The following is a 19,973-nucleotide window of genomic DNA, read 5'->3' on the forward strand; positions in this document are numbered from 1 at the left end:
CCCGATGAAGTGGTCGTCGATTAAGGCAGCCCCCCCGCACCTCTCTGATGCATTCAACATTTCGGGTTGAGTGCATTCAGTTGTGCAACTGACTAGTTATCCCTGTTACCATTTCCCAGTCACTTCTGCCTCTGCAAAATGTTTGTGTTCAAGTCTGCTGGCTAATTTCTCATGCTGCTGACAGGCGGTAATGATAAATGATGGGGAAATATCCTACAGTTCTCTTGACATCTTTGTTTTAATTATTGTGATAGGCACATTTTTCTTTATTTTGCCGGTACTCTGTACTGGCTTACTTTCAGCCCGTCTCACCATGATCTCCATGGGGCTCCAGCGGGACGTGCCCCAGTACATGGCCATGCCCTGGTTGATCACATGGGTCATCGCCCGCACCGTCTCTGCCAATCAAAGAAAGAAACACACACACACTACAATGAGTGGAGAGACCAATGTTGTGTTTGAGCCTGTGAGCAACTAAGAGAGAAAATGCAAACAGAATGAGGATGAGAGTGCAAAATAAGGATTCATAAGAGAGTCTCTCTCTGTCTCTCTCTCTGCAGAGTAACTGTAACAGGTACAGTCTGAGTATGTTGTATCATAGCCTTCCTACTGTAGCATGGCCCATACAGGACATCAGATGAATACAGAATGACAATATTCAACTTGAGGTTTTTAGCTCAAGAAGTGTTTCACTTTTACTTAACGCTACCTCGGGTGTTCGACTGCTGCCAGTGAGGAAGAATGGGGTGAGGTGAACTTCAGTGGTCTCCAAAGTGACTGGCAACGCACAAACAATTTTTAAAAAATATAAACAATATCATTATTGAGATAATCTCAAAATACCAACACGTGAGAAGTACTGTACTTTATTAATGTTTCAATGGAACTCACCAAAATTATTTACTGATTCAATAAAAAAATCAATGTCCTCCAAATCAAGGTTTCACAATTAATGGCACCCTTAAAGATTATTGTAAATAACATCTACCAAAATTAAACAAGGAATTCAATTCCACCTATTTAAGTTTATCTAAGTCTTAAGGAACTATATCGACCCATTACATCACCTCCTGTTTCACTAGGGTATAAAAATGAGGTAACACACATTCAATATCCCTTTGTCATCCAACACCATGAAGATTAAAGAACTGGCTGTTCAAAAGAGACCTTCATAAATTTGGTAATGGCTACAAGAAGATCCACAAACAATTGAATATACCACTGAGCACTGTCAGGGCAATTATTAAAACATTTAAAAGATATGGAACAGTTGAAAACCTCACGTGTAGAAGATGCAAATGCATTTTGCCCCCAGGATAGGGAGGAGGATGGTGAGAGAAGAAACAAAATCCCCAAGAATCACTGTAAAGAATTGCAGGCCTTGGTGGCATCTTGGGGTCACCGGGTTTCAAAAAGCACCATCAGACACCACTTCCACAACCACATGCTCTTTGGAAGGGTTGCCAGATGAAAGCCCTTTCTGACCCCAAGACACAGATGCAAGCGCTTGGAGTTTGCCAAGCGTCATTTAATTTATGACCGGAAGAAGGTGCTCTGGTCAGATGAGACCAAAATTGAACCTTTTGGTCAGATACAGCATTGGCATGTTTTGCGTCGAAACAGAGATGCATACAAGGAGAGGTACCTCATACCCACGGTGAAATATGGTGGTGGGTCAGTGATGTTTTGGGGCTGTTTTAATTCCAGAGGTCCAGAGGCACTGGTTAAGATTGTGGAATTCCACCGTATCAAGCAATGTGTTCCTTAACTTTGTCAAATATTACAGGAAAAGACTCCATGCTGTTATCCTTGCCAGAGGTGGTGGCACTAAGTACTAAATAAATGTCAATAATTATGAAACCTTGATTTTGGTGAAATTAATTTTTGTATTAAATAATTGTATGATGTTGGTGGGTTCCATTGAAACATTAATAAAGTACAGTATTTCTCACATGTTGGTATTTTCAGTTTCTCTCTATGATGATATTGTTTATATTTTTTAAGTATTGTTTGTGCATTGCCAGTCAGGGGTGCCAGTCATTTTGGAGATCACTGTATATAGCCCAGTGAGTTAGGGTGGACATAGGCATGTCAGAGAATGCTCAGACGACCTACAGCATCCCAGAATGTGAGCTTCTGGGATGGAGAGAACATAGCAGGGGAGGAGAAATCAGGGGAATAGAAATCAGGGGAATAGAAAGCAGGGGAATTGAAAGCAGAGGAATAGAAAGCAGAGGAATAGAAATCAGGGGAATAGATATCAGGGGAATAGAAATCGGTAGAATAGAAATCAGTGGAATAGAAATCAGGGGAATTGAAAGCGGGGGAATAGAAATCAGGGGAATAGAAATCAGAGGAATAGAAATCAGGGGAATAGAAATCAGTGGAATAGAAAGCAGAGGAATAGAAATCAGGGGAATAGAAATCAGAGGAATAGAAATCAGGGGAATAGAAATCAGGGGAATAGAAATCGGTGGAATAGAAAGCAGAGGAATAGAAATCAGGGGAATAGAAATCAGGGGAACAGAAAGCAGAGGAATAGAAATCAGGGGAATAGAAAGCAGAGGAATAGAAATCAGGGGAACAGAAAGCAGAGGAATAGAAATCAGGGTAATAGAAATCAGGGGAATAGAAAGCAGGGGAATAGAGAAGAGACAGCAGAAGCCAGTGACAGAAGAGGACCAAGATGTTCCTCCTTACCTTCCATGGGAGTGTTGGGGTCCGGTCTGTTTGCAAACACCACATCCACATACTCTAGCTGCAGTCTCTCCAGTGAGGCCTTTAAACCTACAACGACATGCATCACGGCCACAGTTCCACACACTGCTATTGTTCAGGGAAATGATTGCAGCCATATCGCATTGATTATGCTATTGTGAGGTAGTGCTCAATATAATATAAAAGTGATTGTAATAAGGTGTTTCTTCCTCTACAGACACAACTCCAAACCCCCAAGAGAGTCCCAAACTCTCAATTATCAAAACAGAGTCTTCTCCCTGGAGCCAAAGCTACTAATTAGGATGTATTTTGTTTGATTGACAATCAACATTTAAAGTTCTTGTCCTGTCTTTGATCTGTGTGACATACGAAACAGTACTCAGCTCCTATAAAAAGAGTGTTTTCAGAGACAAAGCAGATGGTAGAGTAGATTCCTAATCGAGGTTAAGCCTCTGACTGCTACATTGTATCAACGGTGGTGGTGTCTATGTCTTCTTTATAGATTTCACATTCTTCTTTCCATCTCAGATGAATGTTTTCCACTGCGGAATTTCCATCCCCTGCACTTTACATTGACTTTAGACAATTATGTGCATCAGAGCCACAGAGAGTGGACATGGATTTAATTAGCCAGCAATACCAATGTTTGTTGATGGTGAGTGTGAAGAAGTGGGTTGTTAAAACCATGGAATTTGTGTTAAACTCACACTACAGTATGTTTGTAAGCATGTGTTGGTCTACGCTGCTAGACAGTAAACTAGCTGTCAATCGTTGTACTGTACCGTGTGCCCCTGGCAATATGCTTCAGTAACTTGTTCATAGTGCCAGGACACAAATGTACAACACAAACACACTCATGCACTAACACACAGAACCAGGTCATTAGCTGCAGAGGGGCTGAAATTGGGAGCCTTTATCTCTCTCTGTAACCACTCTACCATCCACATGTTGACTTTGTGGCAATGTCATGATCTGTGTGATCTTTTTATTTATTTATCCGTTATTTTACCAGGTAAGTTGACTGAGAACACATTCTCATTTGCAGCAACGACCTGGGGAATAGTTACAGGGGAGAGGAGGGGGATGAATGAGCAAATTGTCTGTCCGTGTGTCCGTCTGCAGCTTACTTACCTTCTATAATGTGTTTTCGGGACAAGCCTCTCTCAGTCTCTGCTCTATGGGTGAAAAACACATTCCACAGTTGAATTATAGCAGTTGCTGTCTTTCCATCATGTAATCTCTCTCTCTCTTTATCATTTAGTCCATCGCAGTAACAACATCACATGATATACATTTCAGCTTGACTAAAAGCCCATTATATAGATTCAGTGTGGATTACACATGATCACATTAACCAGAGGGCATTAGATAGATACTCCATTACTAATCCAATAGATATATACTCCATTACTACTCTATTAGATAGATACTCCATTACTACTCCATTAGATAGATACTCCATTACTAATCCAACAGATAGATACTCCATTACTACTCTATTAGATAGATACTCCATTACTACTCCATTAGATAGATACTCCATTACTACTCCATTAGATAGATACTCCATTACTACTCCATTAGATAGATACTCCATTACTACTCCATTAGATAGATACTCCATTACTACTCCATTAGATAGATACTCCATTACTACTCCATTAGATAGATACTCCATTACTACTCCATTAGATAGATACTCCATTACTACTCCATTAGATAGATAGTCCATTACTACTCTATTAGATAGATACTCCATTACTACTCCATTAGATAGATACTCCATTACTACTCCATTAGATAGATACTCCATTACTACTCCAATAGATAGATACTCCATTACTACTCCATTAGATAGATACTCCATTACTACTCCATTAGATAGATAGTCCATTACTACTCTATTAGATAGATACTCCATTACATAGATACTCCATTACTACTCCATTAGATAGATACTCCATTACTACTCCATTAGATATATTCTCCATTACTACTCCATTAGATAGATACTCCATTACTATTCCATTAGATAGATACCCCATTACAGCACCAGTCAGTCACAACTCCAGACAAAATACACACAGCAGCATATCTCTCATTAGGACACAAAGACACCCAGAGAAGAGTCAACATACTTTCCGCCCCAGAAGATCTTGGTTGTGATCACCAAACTGGAACGTCTACAAAGAGATGGGGGAGAAAACCCATTACAACTTACATGTGAGACCCTCTGTACACAGGACGTACACAGACAATGAAGCACAAAGAGAGTGTTCTAGGTGCTCTGGATGACAGAGAGGGCAGAGGGCCGGGCTGGAAGAATGTGTGACGGTATCTAGAGGTGAGGGCTTGCGTGCATTAAGTCTTATATGTCGTGACTGGCAGGATGACTAAGGCGCCTAGTAACACACCCTTTAGGTTCATACACACCACACACACACACACACAAAGGAGATACAACACTGCCTTGGGCCAGTAAACATGACCTGGACCAGGGTCAGACCAGTGACCCTCACACCACTTTACAAGTACAGTACACACACACAGCTGACGAGGTGAAAGAGTACAGTACCCACACACAGCTGACGAGGTGAAAGAGTACAGTACACACATACAGCTGATGAGGTAAAAGAGTACAGTGCACACACAGCTGATGAGGTAAAAGAGTACAGTACACACACACAGCTGACGAGGTGAAAGAGTACAGTACATACACACAGCTGATGAGGTAAAAGAGTACAGTACACACACACAGCTGACGAGGTGAAAGAGTACAGTACATACACACAGCTGATGAGGTAAAAGAGTACAGTACACACACACAGCTGACGAGGTGAAAGAATACAGTACACACACACAGCTGATGAGGTAAAAGAGTACAGTACACACACAGCTGATGGGGTGAAAGAATACAGTACACACACACACAGCTGATGAGGTGAAAGAGTACAGTACATACACACAGCTGATGAGGTAAAAGAGTACAGTACACACACACACAGCTGATGAGGTAAAAGAGTACAGTACACACACAGCTGACGGGGTGAAAGGGGTGAAAGAATACAGTACACACACACACAGCTGACGAGGTGAAAGAGTACAGTACATACACACAGCTGAGGTAAAAGGTGAAAGCTGATGAGGTAAAACAGTACACACACACACAGCTGACGAGGTGAAAGAATACAGTACACACACACACAGCTGACGAGGTGAAAGAGTACAGTACATACACACAGCTGATGAGGTAAAAGAGTACAGTACACACACACACAGCTGATGAGGTAAAAGAGTACAGTACACACACAGCTGACGGGGTGAAAGAATACAGTACACACACACACAGCTGACGAGGTGAAAGAGTACAGTACATACACACAGCTGATGAGGTAAAAGAGTACAGTACACACACACACAGCTGATGAGGTAAAAGAGTACAGTACACACACAGCTGACGGGGTGAAAGAATACAGTACACACACACACAGCTGACGAGGTGAAAGAGTACAGTACATACACACAGCTGATGAGGTAAAAGAGTACAGTACACACACACACAGCTGATGAGGTAAAAGAGTACAGTACACACACAGCTGACGGGGTGAAAGAATACAGTACACACACACACAGCTGACGAGGTGAAAGAGTACAGTACATACACACAGCTGACGAGGTAAAAGAGTACAGTACACACACACACAGCTGATGAGGTAAAAGAGTACAGTACACACACACAGCTGACGAGGTGAAAGAATACAGTACACACACACAGCTGATGAGGTAAAAGAGTACAGTACACACACAGCTGACGGGGTGAAAGAATACAGTACACACACACACAGCTGACGAGGTGAAAGAGTACAGTACACACACACACAGATGATGAGGTAAGAGTACAGGAGACATTCATTCCATTATTCAGTAGCTTTGAGGAGGGACACTCCATTAATATTGTATCTTTCTCTCTGCCTGTCTGGATGACTCCATTAATATTGCATCTCTCTCTCTCTCTGCCTGACTCCATTAATATTGTATCCCTCTCTCTCTGTCTGTCTGCCTGACTCCAATAATATTGTATCCCTCTCGCTCTATGCACGCCTGCCCGACCCCATTAATATTGTCTCTTTCTCTCAATTCAAGGGCTCTGCCCGTCTGCCTGACTCCATTAATATTGTATCACTCTCAGTAAAGACATTCTGTCATATTATATATATATACTGTTCTAACTCTCTCTCTCTGCACGCCTGCCTGACTCCAACAAATATTGTATCTCACTGTGGAATTTCACCCAGTAGATATGGGAGTTTTTCAAAATTGTGATTTGTTTTCCTGTGGCTCTGTGTAATCTGTGAAATATGTCTCTCTGCACGCCTGCCTGACTCCATTAATATTGTATCCCTCTCTCTCTCTCTGCCAGTCTGCTCTGTAGTGTGTGTTTGTGTTTGTGAACAGAGCCCCAGGACCCTTAGGGGACTCTTCTCCAGGACTGTAGGTGATGGCCATTTAACAGCTCTTTTCTGGATTTTGATAATATTGTATCTGCTCTGCATGCATTATTTGGTGTTCTCTCGGAGGATATTTTTGCATTCTGCCTGCCTGAGTCTCAATAATATTGTTTGTCCCATTTTCTGAAGTCTTCTGCCAGTCTGCCCAGACTCCATTAATATTGCAATGGGCTCTCTGACTGATTCAAGCCTGCCTGATCCATTGGTATGTTGAAATGTATCTCTGTATTGAGATCTCTGCATACATCTCTGTAATATTGTATCTCTCTCTCTCTCTCTCTGCCAGTCTGCCTGACTCCAATAATATTGTATCCCTCTCTCTCTGCCCGTCTGCCTGACTCCATTAATATTGTAACCCTCTCTCTCTCTGCCCTGACTCCATTAATATTGTATCTCTCTCTCTCTCTCTGCCTGACTCCATTAATATTGTATCTCTCTCTCTCTCTCTGCCTGACTCCATTAATATTGTATCTCTCTCTCTCTCTCTGCCTGACTCCATTAATATTGTATCTCTCTCTCTCTCTCTGCCTGACTCCATTAATATTGTATCTCTCTCTCTCTGCCTGACTCCATTAATATTGTATCTCTCTCTCTCTGCCCGTCTGCTGGTACACAACACACCACACTGCTCCCTTCTCCTCCAATAAGGTAGAGGAGTTATGAAAACATGTCTCGTTATGAGAGTACCTCCATCCTTTCTTCTTTATGACGTTCCCCAGCACCACCTCAGCCCTGGGGGGAGAGAGAGAGAGAGAGAGAGAGAAGGGATATTAGATAATCAGTCAACCAACAGTATAGTCAACCAACAACTAGACATACCATGATGCAAAAGAAAACAAACAGAACAGCCATTGAAAAGGAAGACATCAGAAATGTGTGGTGCTAACCCTGAACAACACTTCCAGTGTCTTTATAGACTCGTAATAAAGCCCTCATGCAGCGTGTGGAGTTCAACTCAGAGAGATGGCAATGTGAATGGGCTGCCTGGCAGGGTGCAGGCTGGAAGGCCTATGGCTGGTGTGTAACAGGCTCCCTATCAGTCTTTCATTAGCAGCAGTAGGGGTGCTAATTCGGCCCAACGTGGAGCCCATTAGGGCTGGGATAACTCCTGTCACTGGGAGGAAGAGAGCACCTCGCTGCATGGCTAACAAATGACATGTTTTCCTGTAGTGTGACCTCGGTATACTGTACAGCACGCACAAAGGGACTGATCTGCCACCTCTGTCTCTGTGCCTTCTCTGCTTCACTTTCTCTTATGCCTCCCATCTCCCCATCAGATGTCTCTCTGCCTGTGCGTGCAGACTGCTGGTTTGAGCAGAGGGAGAGCAGAGGGAGAGAAGGGACATTTCTGGCTGATGCCAGATGTTTGCATCTCTTCCCCCCCTGGAGACCAATGTCTTCTCCATGAATAGAGTGCTCCGCTCCCAAGAGAGGATCTGGCTCTCTGTCTGTCTGTGTGCGTGCGTGTAGCCTAGCGCTTAAGATCGTTGGGCCAGTAACCGAAAGGTTGCTGGTTCAAATCCCTGAGCAGACTAGGTGAAACATCTGTTGATGTGACCTTAAACACTTAACCCTAATTGCTCATGAAAATCACTTTCAAAAACAGTGCCTGCTAAATGACAAATGCAAATGTGTGACATACTATACAGTACTCAGCTCCTATAAAAAGTGTGTTTTAGAGACAAAGCAGATGGTAGAGTAGATTCCTAATCGAGGTAAAGCCTCTGACTGCTACATTGTATCAACGGTGGTGGTGTCTATGTCTTCTTTATAAATTTCACATTCTTCTTTCCATCTCAGATGAATGTTTTCCACTGCGGAATTTCCATCCCCTGCACTTTACATTGACTTTAGACAATTATGTGCATCAGAGCCACAGAGAGTGGACATTGATTTAATTAGCCAGCAATACCAATGTTTGTTGATGGTGAGTGTGAAGGAGTGGGTTGTTAAAGCCATGGAATTTGTGTTAAACTCACACTACAGTATGTTTGTAAGCATGTGTTGGTCTACGCTGCTAGACAGTGGCATAAACTAGCTGTCAATCGTTGTACTGTACCGTGTGCCCCTGGCAATATGCTTCAGTGACTTGTTCATAGCGCCAGGCCACAAATACACAGCACACATGATAAAGCTATCAACAATTCATGCAGTGGCTGTTGTGGAATTGGGAAACATTGAAATAACATTTCTTTGTCTTTTATTTTCTCTCTTCAGTATTTTACATGAGTCTTTTACACAATATTAACACCTTGGGAAATATGCCCAACACATTGCCACAATGAGAGCCCAGTATTTCCTTGGGGAGCGTTTAGAGAGGAGTTGTAGGCTGTTAATCTGAGGTACTGTTGGAAAAGGATAATCCCTCAGATTATTTCAGTTAATCCTAAATAACAACAAAGATTCATGAATCCAGGAGGGTGTACACAGCTATCAGAAGAGATGTCATGGTTTATAAAGCCCTATAAAAGGTGTGTATTGTTCTATGTAGCTCAGTTGGTAGAGCGTGGTTCTTGTAACGGATAGTGGGTTTGATTTCCGGGACCACCCATACGTAAAAAATGGACGCATGCATGACTAAGTTGCTTTGGATAAAAACGTCTGCTAAATGTAGTATTGGCAAAATATCAGCGTTTGGGTTCAACTGGTATTCAAGCTATCATGGATAATTAACCCTGACCTTACATCAAAAATACCATTAAAGCTTAGTATAATGAGCGTTACAAATGAGGTGTATCTCCCTCAGGTGAGGTGTATCTCGCTCAGGAGAGCCAGTAATCACTCATGTTTATGGAAACAGTTTTGCAGGCTTTACCTGGTCCCCCTGTCCATGGCACGTCATGAATTAAATTGCATGACCTTGTACTTGCTAACATGCCTGCCACGTACCTATGTGTGAGGCAGCAGGGGCGCAGACTCAGGGTAAGTGTATCTGTGTGTTTTTCCTCTGAGCCTCGGGGGCCTCAGATCTAATGAACCAGAGGTTTAATCCAATTGAATGAGATCTCCAAAGATGTGTGATGGCCAGGGAGACTCCCTCCACGTGCCCTAGGTGAAATCATCACAACCACACTGGAGAGACTGTAGACCAGCAACAGCCTCATTGGTACTAGATGCCAGTGTACACCACATCCCTTAGACGAGTCCCTACCTAAACACACTCATAATGATCTGTTAGTGTTAAGTCAGCGCTGGTTCAAAGACCCTAAAGTAAATGTTAGCCTATGCTTGTTTGGCTATGTGGCTGTGTATGGTGTGATACTGGGACTGGGTGGTCAACAATAACTAAGTCATGTATGGATGAAGATGTGATGTGGACAGTCTGGATGATACTCACTTCCCTGCAGCGTAGACCTCTGCTGTGTCAAACAGATTGATGCCGTTCTCGTAGGCCAGGCACACAAGCTGCTCGGCCATCTATTGGCCGAAGAGGTGGTGTGAGGGAAAGGAAAGAGAGAGGAGGAAGGGGAGGGGGTTGAGACATCACTGAGATCGATTATCAAAACCTATCCGCATGCATGATGCTGTAAGCGCACACGCCAGTGCGTTCATGGTTCATATAATTGTTCATTCATATGGCACATTTGTTGGTTTTCTAGCTATTCTACGTGGCAATGCAGCGTCAGCAGAACTATTCTTCCCGAGCAGCAGTGGGCTCTAGGAGCATGTAGGGAGTTGTGAAACTGGGGAGTGTTGACTGACAGAGAAGTGGAATAACAGCATAACACAATCCATCTGCTCTCACCTCGTCTGTTATCTGTCCACCAAACGTCACCCATGTTCCTGCAGAGAGATGACAAGGAGACTGTGTTAGTAGTCTATCAGATTAGTGATATATAGGGAGAGTGGTGGTGAAGAAGCAGTGTTGCTGATTACCGTAGCTTCTTAATTATAGTTTTGAGAGATGTGGCTTTGGTACAGTTAACCAAAGCAACAGTGTTAGTTAACAGATAGAGAAGGTCTCAGCTGGTATTTCTGGCATATCCTCACTCTCCCACGTCTAGAAAAATGCCTTAGAAAAACACCTTTGGTGTGAAATAAATTCCCTCTGTGGCTCACTTTGTCTTACTGGTGAAGTCACCTCTAACACAGTTGTATCTCCCAGCCCCTCACCTAGCCCCAAATCCCTTCTCTCACTCACCTAGTCCAAGGCAGGACACCCTCAGGCCAGACTTCCCAAGGTTTCTGTCAAAACACAGAATACATTAGCATTAATATTGTGTTGATAATGGCGCTGTGCTTTTTAGTGCTGTAGGTTTGAGATAGTCAAGCTTTGTTTCAAGTAGTTCCACACTTCATGTGAATAAATGTCTCGGTGTTGGGTATACGGACACTGACTCACTGTGAGAGTCACTGGAAGGTTGTAACTAGGCTTGGGTGGTATCCTAATTTCCGTACTTTCACAATTTTCTGCCATTCTGGGATTTATGGAATTACCAGCATACAAGGGGGCGCAAAAAAAAAATTGTTGGTGTTTTTTTAAAAGTCCATTGTGTGTTCATTACCAGAATGTTAACAAAATTACCACAAGTAAAAGTGAATTCTCCTGGACGCTTTAAGTTAACAAACTACAAACTAATTCCAAAGACAGGCAAATCCAGCTCATCAAGTTATAAAAGTATAGCCAGTAGCCATTTTCAGTGAGTGGACATTTACTATGAGAGAAATTGAGCAAGTGAACAGTTGTGATGCATGCTTGTCCGAAGGAAGAGCAGCACGTGTCCACCAAGGCCCAGTGTCCGGTCTGGAGCGTGAAGTCATGAGGTCTGCTGGTCGGCTACTGCGTAGCAACCAAAAGTGTCAAAAGCCTGGTCTGTCCTAGAAAGCCCAAGTAAATTACAATCACCAGAATGGCCAAACAGTTTTTTTAGACAGCCGTTTTGTGCTCTAAAATGTGTTTATTATGATCAAGTTGGATCCCCACAGTGAATTATTTTAAAGTTGAAATCGAGATATTTGAATGACATAGTGATCCATTCTGACTACTGCATTTCTCGTCAGGACCACGTGCTGACACAAACCAATCACGGCCGGCAAGCTACGAGGAGGCTCCCGGTTGAGTCTCTCGGGCAGGATGAAAACGACTACATCGACCATGATCCTTAGCTAGATACGGCTACTTTCACCATGATCCCTAGTGATTTTGTTGGTGCCATTCAGCAATATGCCACGCTTCATGCTCCATCTGGAGATTTCCATAGGTTACAGGTTACGTAAAGTACAGTTACATACGTTACAGTTTTATTCTAAAATTGATTTTAAAAATGTTTGCAAATTTATTAACATTTAAAAACAGAAATACCTTAATAACATAAGTGTTCAGACCCGAAATTGAACTCAGGTGCATCCTGTTTCCATTGATCATCCTTGAGATGTTTCTACAACTTGATTGTAGTCCACCTGTGGTAAATTCAATTGATTGGACATGATTTGGAAAGGCACCCACCTGTCTATATAAGGTCCCACTGTTGACAGTGCACGTCAGAGTAAAAATCAAGCCACGAGGTCAAAGGAATAGTCCAGAGCCCCGAGACAGGATTGTGTTGAGGCACAGATCTGGGGAAGGGTAACAAAACATTTCTGCAGTATTGAAGGTTCACAAGAACACAGTGGCCTCCATCATTCTTAAATGGAAGAAGTTTGGAACCACCAAGACTCTTACTAGAGCTGGCCGCCCGGCCAAACTGAGCAATTGGGGGAGAAGGGCCTTGGTCAGGGAGGTGACCAAGAAACTGATGGTCACTCTGACAGAGCTTCAGAGTTCCTCTGTGGAGATGGGGCAACCTTCCAGAAGGACACAACCATCTCTGCAGCGCTCCACCTATCAGGCCTTTATGGTAGAGTGGCCAGACGGAAGCCACACCTCTGTAAAAGGCACATGGCAGTTCACTTGCAGTTTGCCGAAAGGCACCTAAAGGACTCTCAGAGAAACAAGATTCTCTGGTCTAATGAAGATTGAACTCTTTGGCCCGAATGCCAAGCGTCACGTCTGGAGGAAACCTGGCACCATCCCTACAGTGAAACATGGTGGTGGCTGAATCATGCTTTGGGGATGTTTTTCAGCGGCAGGGACTGGGAGACTAGTCAGGATCGAGGGAAAGATGATGAATGGAGCAAACTACAGAGAGATCCTTGATGAAAACCTGCTCCAGAGCATTCAGGACCTCAGACTGGGGCGAAGGTTTACTTTCCAACAGGACAATGACCATAAGCACACAGCCAAGACAACGCAGGAGTGGCTTCAGGACAAGTCTCTGAATGTCATTGGGTGGCCCAGCCAGAGCCCGGACTAGAACCCGATCGAACATCTCTGGAGAGAACTGGAAATAGCTGTGCAGAGACACTCCCCATCCAACCTGATAGAGGTTGAGAGGATCTGCAGAGAAGAATGGGAGAAAATCCAAATTCAGATGTGCCAAGCATGTAGCATCATACCAAATAAGACTCAAGGCTATAATCGTTTTTGCCTTGTCATTATGGGGTGTTGTGTGTAGATTGTTGAGGGAAAAATACAATTTAATCCATTTTAGAATAAGGCTGTAAGGTAACAACATTTGGAAAAAGTCAAAGGGTCTGAATACTTTCTGAATGCACTGTATATATGGATGATTTATAAAGCCAGTTAAGCTATTGATTATAGACCTAATTAAGTTGGTTTCCTCTCTCAACACTTTTCTTAGACAATAAGGCAAGGGCTGTTTTCCCGTTTCCTCATTCTGCTGCCTCCGCCGCATTGTTCTCAACACCAATATGCTGGTTAACGTTGCTATTATGCACATAGCAACATGGTCTAGGACAAGGTGCCAATTCAACAGCGCACTGATGTGTTTCAGAACCAACAGGAGAAAACGCATTTGTTATAGAATATTGTAATTTTTATTTGTGTTGCACCATTGTTCTTACATAATAAAACCATATACAATTTCAGTAGCATATCTTAGACTGATGGGCTGTGCCATCCCCACGGCCTCCACAATGGATCAGTCCACTCAGACAGGAGCCAATCAGACGTGTCTTGTGCACCATGTTTATTATTATTATTTATTTATTTGCTACTGCTCGACTAAAGAAATCTCGATCGACCAACAGCCTATCGACCAAACAACCAACCAGTCGACTAAATGTGGTCAGCCCTAGTATTCAAAAACTTCAAAGCAACCTTATTGACGGTATATGAAAATCATGCCGTGTATCTTTCCAAATACCCCGGTATACAGTATGTACGGCATACTGCCCAACCCTATTTGTAACACCTATGACAGTATGTTTCTCTCTGTATCCTCTGGATGTAGGTGGAGAGGAGCACACAGACGCCCACCAGTATGATCAGGTGCCTGTGCGTGTGCGTGTGCACGTGTGTGTGTGTGCGTGTGCATCAGTGGATAGAGATGTCACAGGAATGCTGACAGGGGAAGAGGGTCTAAATCTGGCCTCGCATGAACTCCTGTGGAATGTCGCAGTTCACACCAAGACGCCCAGGCCTGCACATCAATCCCCTAGAGCCAATCACAAGCTTCGACTCCAGCTCGACACCACAGTAAATCCCAGTCCCCAGAGAAAACGTGGTACCTCTTAACCAATCAGACAGACTCCACGTGGGACCCCAACCAATCAGACAGACTCCACGTGGGACCTCTTAACCAATCAGACAGACTCCACGTTGTACCTCTTAACCGTTCAGACAGAATCCACCGCTGACAGACAGACAGTACACAGCTTTGGTGTTTGCTTTTACCTTTCGGTCTAAGAGGTTACAGGTAAAAGATGGAGAACACACTGGAGAAACCTGCAGGAAGTAAAGGCCTTTTCTAGTGTTATAAAACCACAATGACTGGCTCAGTCTTCAGTGGCTCAAAAGGCATATTTATTTTCTCCATCTTTTTGGGTACGTTACTGTGCATGGCAGGTCGTTTATCATTCAAATTTGGCACGTCAACATTATGCAAGCACATGGCCAACATGTTTTGAACAGTGAACCACAGGGGAAGACTTTAGAGGCAACGCTAGGCTACAACCTCGAGAGCTGCACTTGTCACCACAGAAATAAATGCAAATAGCCACTTGACTAGATGTACAGGAGTCTTATGGCTTGGAGGTAGAAGCTGTTTAGAAGCCTCTTGTATCTAAACTTGGCGCTCCGGTACCGCTTGCCGTGCAGTAGCAGAGAGAACAGTCTATGACAAGGGTGGCTGGAGTCTTCGACAATTTTTTAGGGCCTTCCTCTGACACTGCCTGGTATAGAGGTCCTGGATGGCAGGAAACTTGGCCCCAGTGATATACTGGGCCGTATGCACTACCCTCTGTAGTGCCTTGCGTTCGGAGGCTGAGCAGTTGCCATACCAGGTGGTGATGCAACCAGTCAGGATGCTCTCGATGGTGATATATTCCTTCCTGAGCTCTCAATACCAAGAATACATTCCCAATATGAGATCCTTAAAGCCGAAGGGATATGCTTAAAACACAATGTACCATACCAACTAAAAACTGAGTAAAGAACCTTGAGGTAAGTAAGATATGTGGGATATGAAATTATGTAATATATGGTGTGGGAGAAGGAGTGTAGGTGTAGGTGGGGGGGGGTCTGTCTGTCATTTTGTAGGAGTATGATTGTGTGCAAGCAGGTATTATTGAAATATACATTATGGCACTTACTATGTTTATGTATGAGAGTGTGTCCATGGCTGTGTGTGTGTGTGTGTGTGTGTGTGTGTGTGTGTGTGTGTGTGTGTGTGTGTGTGTGTGTGTGTGTGTGTAGGATTATGAGTGTGTGGGTGTCTTGTGAAGCCATGGTAGGTTTGCTAAATTGCTGTGGTGACTAAGAGCAAAACATTCCCTTCATTTTGCTCTGAAACAGCAAGGGGATCAAAAAAGCCCACTTTCCATGTGGACTGAGCATTGGAATACTGAATATTTCTATTTGTATTTATTATGGATCCCCATTAGCTGCTGCCAAGGGAGCAACTACTCTTTCTGGCATCTGGAAAAATTAAGGCAGTTATACAATTTAAAAAAACATTACAATACATTCATAACAGATCTCACAGCACACTGTGTGCCCTCAGGCCCCTACTCCACTAACACATATCTACAACCCAAAATACATATCTACGTGTGTGTATAGTGCGTATGTTATCGTGTGTGTGTATGCATGTGTCTGTGCCTATGTTTGTGTTGCTTCACAGTCCCTGCTGTTCCATAAGGTTTACTTGGATCAGTTCATACAAAAATACAGTGCGAAACAGTGGAAGTGGGGATTGTTTTGTATGGAGGTCAATGAGTGTCAAATTTGGTCAACATAATTCAAACACTACATACGCACAACACATACATGCATACCGACACAATACACAAAACAAACAAACATACACACACTTTTGTGATGGTGCTGCATCAGATGACCTGGCCTCCACAATCACCTGACCGCAACTCAATTGAGATGGTTTGGGATGAGTTGGACCGCAGAGTGAAGGAAAATAAGCCAACAAGTGCTCAGCATATGTGGGAACTCCTTCAAGACTGTTGGAAAAACATTCCTCATGAAGCTGGTTGAGAGAATGCCAAGAGTGTGCAAAGCTGTCATCAAGGCAAAGCGTGGCGACTTTGAAGAATCTCAAATATAAAATATATTTTGATTAGTTTAACACTGGTTTGGTTATTACATCATTCCATATGTGTTATTTCATAGTTGTGAAGTCTTCACTATTATTCTACAATTAAGAAAATAGTAAAAATTAAGAAAAACCCTGGAATGAGTACTGTAGGTGTGTCCAAACTTGACTGGTACTGTATATTATTTAGTATATGTAAAGACAATATTAAATCCAGAATAGTCTGATGGGTGACTATTCCAGCATAATAAAAAATGGCCTTTTTTGCAACATTTTAGAATCATAGTCGCTCACCTCATGTAGCCTAGCCCATGGGCCTATATGTTATAATAAGGTTTGTATCATAATAAAAGTGGCCAAATAACTTCTTAAAATTAAACATATTAATCCGCTTTACAAGGGGTGTAGAGCCTAACTGGCATACATAAGCAGTGTGTGAGTTTCTAGTTTGGGGAAGATCATTTTCACCATAAAAATATATATATATTTTTAGAGTGCATTACAGCCACACAAAGGGGATGCCACAGTGAAATTCTAGGCATTATCAGGTGCTTGTTAAATTGTGAATGAGAGACTGATGTAGTGTGTACAGCCTGCGCGGAAAAAAAATACAGAATAGCCGCATGTACACACTCCATCAAATCGTTTGGAGAAAATATCCTTTCTATTTTATTCAGCTTTGTTCAATTGTAGTCTTCATATTATAAAATAATGCTACGGAATTCTAAGCAAATTTTGTCTGCTAGCGTAGCCCACAGCCAGATCAGGACAACTCAGAGTATGCTATTCTATTCTTCTGAAATAGAATACATTTTCTTCATATCATGCTTCTTTAGACCGGTCTAAACTAAATAATGGATTTATTAAGGTGTAAGCTATATCACATGGATTTATTAGACTTTTTATAATGTAGATGTTCCAAAGGTCAGCATCAGTGGCTTGTAGGCTGTGTGTGGAGCCAAGAGATGCTTAACTGTGTTTACAGTTGAAGTCAGAAGTTTACATACACTTAGGTTGGAGTCATTAAAACTCGTTTTTCAACCACTCCACAAATTTGTTGTTAACAAACTATAGTTTTGGCAAGTCGGTTAGGACATCTACTTTGTGCATGACACAAGTCATTTTTCCAACAATAGTTTACAGACAGAATATTTTACTTATAATTCACTGTATCACAATTCCAGTGGGTCAGAGGTTTACATACACTAAGTTGACTGTGCCTTTAAACAGCTTGGAAAATTCCAGAAAATGGTGTCATGGTTTTAGAAGCTACTGAAAGGCTCATTTACATCATTTGAGTCAATTGGAGGTGTAGCTGTGGATGTATTTCAAGGCCTACCTTCAAACGCAGTGCCTCATTGTGTGACATCATGGGAAAATCAAAAGAAATCAGCCAAAACCCCAGAAAAAGAATTGTAGACCTCCACAAGTCTGGTTCAACCTTGGGAGCAATTTCCAAATGCTTGAAGGTACCACGTTCATCTGTACAAACAATAGTACACAAGTATAAACACCATGGGACCACGCAGCCGTCATACCGCTCAGGAAGGAGACGTGTTCTGTCTCCTAGAGATGAACGTACTTTGATGTGAAAAGTGCAAATCAAGCCTAGAACAACAGCAAAGGACCTTGTGAAGATGCTGGAGGAAACAGGTACAAAAGTATCTATATGCACAGTAAAACCCATCTTATATCGTCATAACCTGAAAGGCCGCTCAGCAAGGAAGAACCCACTCCAAAACCGCCATAAAAAAGCCAGACTACGGTTTGCAACTGCACATGGAGACAAAGATCGTACTTTTTGGAGAAATGTCTTCTGGTCAGATGAAACACAAATAGAACTGTTTGGCCATAATGACTATCATTATGTTTGGAGGAAAAAGGGTGAAGCTTGCAAGCTGAAGAACACCATCCCAATCGTGAAGCACAGGGGTGGCAGCATCATACTGTGGGGGTGCTTTGTTGCAGGAGGGACTGGTGTACTTCACAAAATAGATGGCATCATGAGGTAGGAAAATGATGTGGATATATTGAAGCAACATCTCAAGACATCAGTCAGGAAGTTAAAGCTTGGTCGCAAATGGGTCTTCCAAATGGACAAATACCCCAAGCATACTTCCAAAGTTGTGGCACAATGGCTTAAGGACAACAAAGTCAAGGTATTGGAGTGGCCATCACAAACTGAACTGAAATAGCGTGTGCGAGCAAGGAGGCCTACAAACCTGACTCAGTTACACCAGCTCTGTCAGGAGGAATGGGCCAACATTCACCTAACTTATTGTGGGAAGCTTGTGGAAGGCTACCCAAAACATTTGACCCAAGTTAAACAATTTAAAGGCAATGCTAACAAATACTAATTGAGTGTATGTAAACTTCTGACCCACTGGGAATGTGATGAAAAAGAAAAGCTGAAATAAATAACTCTACTATTATTCTGACATTTCACATTCTTAAAATAAAGTGGTAATCCAACATGACCTGAGACAGGGAATTTTTACAGTCCCTGTGAGACAGACAGTTATTTGCTTGACAATCACCGGCTGACATACCGCCAACCTTGAGGAAAACTATCAAGTGCTGGACAGGTGTGTATTTAAGTTAAGTCCTTTTCAAAACAAACAAAAAGTAACAAACCGATCAGACACACAGTCTGGTCTCTGTCCTCACTCACCTAGGAACAATAATTCCCTTTGTCAGTTCTGTGTAGTGCTGAATATTTTACAAGTCTGGCTGTTGATACTGCATGTTGGCCCTGGGCTATCCTTCACCTCTCCTCCCCTGCAGGGACCTGGTAGCAGTACTGTAGCAGGCTGGTCTGATCTGGGGTCAGGTTTCCACTACGCCTCCCTGGACACAGCCCAGAACAGTAAGGTCATCTACGTCTCTTACCCCCTTCAATTATGGACTACAGAGGTATACTACACTACAGTCAGCCTCAACACATTATGAGTGGACCCAGTGACCACTTTGAATGTGTGAGAGTTATTTCATTGGCTGTAGATGAGATGCCTCTGGACTGTTTGTACCCCAGTGGCCTCGTGGTTCACTAAGCCCCTGACTTCAAAGAGAACGAACAGAGGCGGTCATCTCAGTCTTTATGGGTTTTCTGAGGTGTGCGTTTGCTGCCCAAGAGTACTTG

At 42.8% G+C, this 19,973-nt stretch overlaps 1 protein-coding gene across 5 annotated transcripts in view; it reads right to left on the bottom strand.

Moving 5' to 3' along the window:
* Positions 1-19,973, bottom strand: part of LOC112254497 (voltage-gated potassium channel subunit beta-2) — a 171,076-nt gene that overhangs the window by 12,986 nt on the left and 138,117 nt on the right. For all 5 annotated transcript variants that reach the window (XR_006083731.1, XM_042324400.1, XM_042324398.1 and 2 more), the window contains 8 exons: positions 11,368-11,411; positions 10,972-11,009; positions 10,564-10,643; positions 7,914-7,958; positions 4,857-4,901; positions 3,850-3,893; positions 2,701-2,787; positions 313-398 (listed from right to left, as the gene is read on the bottom strand). Coding sequence is in view for 4 of the 5 variants with exons in the window: in XM_042324400.1 (XP_042180334.1) it covers positions 313-398; positions 2,701-2,787; positions 3,850-3,893; positions 4,857-4,901; positions 7,914-7,958; positions 10,564-10,643; positions 10,972-11,009; positions 11,368-11,411 (469 nt within the window). In the remaining variant the exon portion in view is untranslated. The remainder of the gene's footprint in view (positions 1-312; positions 399-2,700; positions 2,788-3,849; positions 3,894-4,856; positions 4,902-7,913; positions 7,959-10,563; positions 10,644-10,971; positions 11,010-11,367; positions 11,412-19,973) is intronic.

Source organism: Oncorhynchus tshawytscha, linkage group LG07 (assembly GCF_018296145.1).
Source record: "Oncorhynchus tshawytscha isolate Ot180627B linkage group LG07, Otsh_v2.0, whole genome shotgun sequence".
NCBI classification, from domain to species: Eukaryota; Metazoa; Chordata; class Actinopteri; order Salmoniformes; family Salmonidae; genus Oncorhynchus; species Oncorhynchus tshawytscha.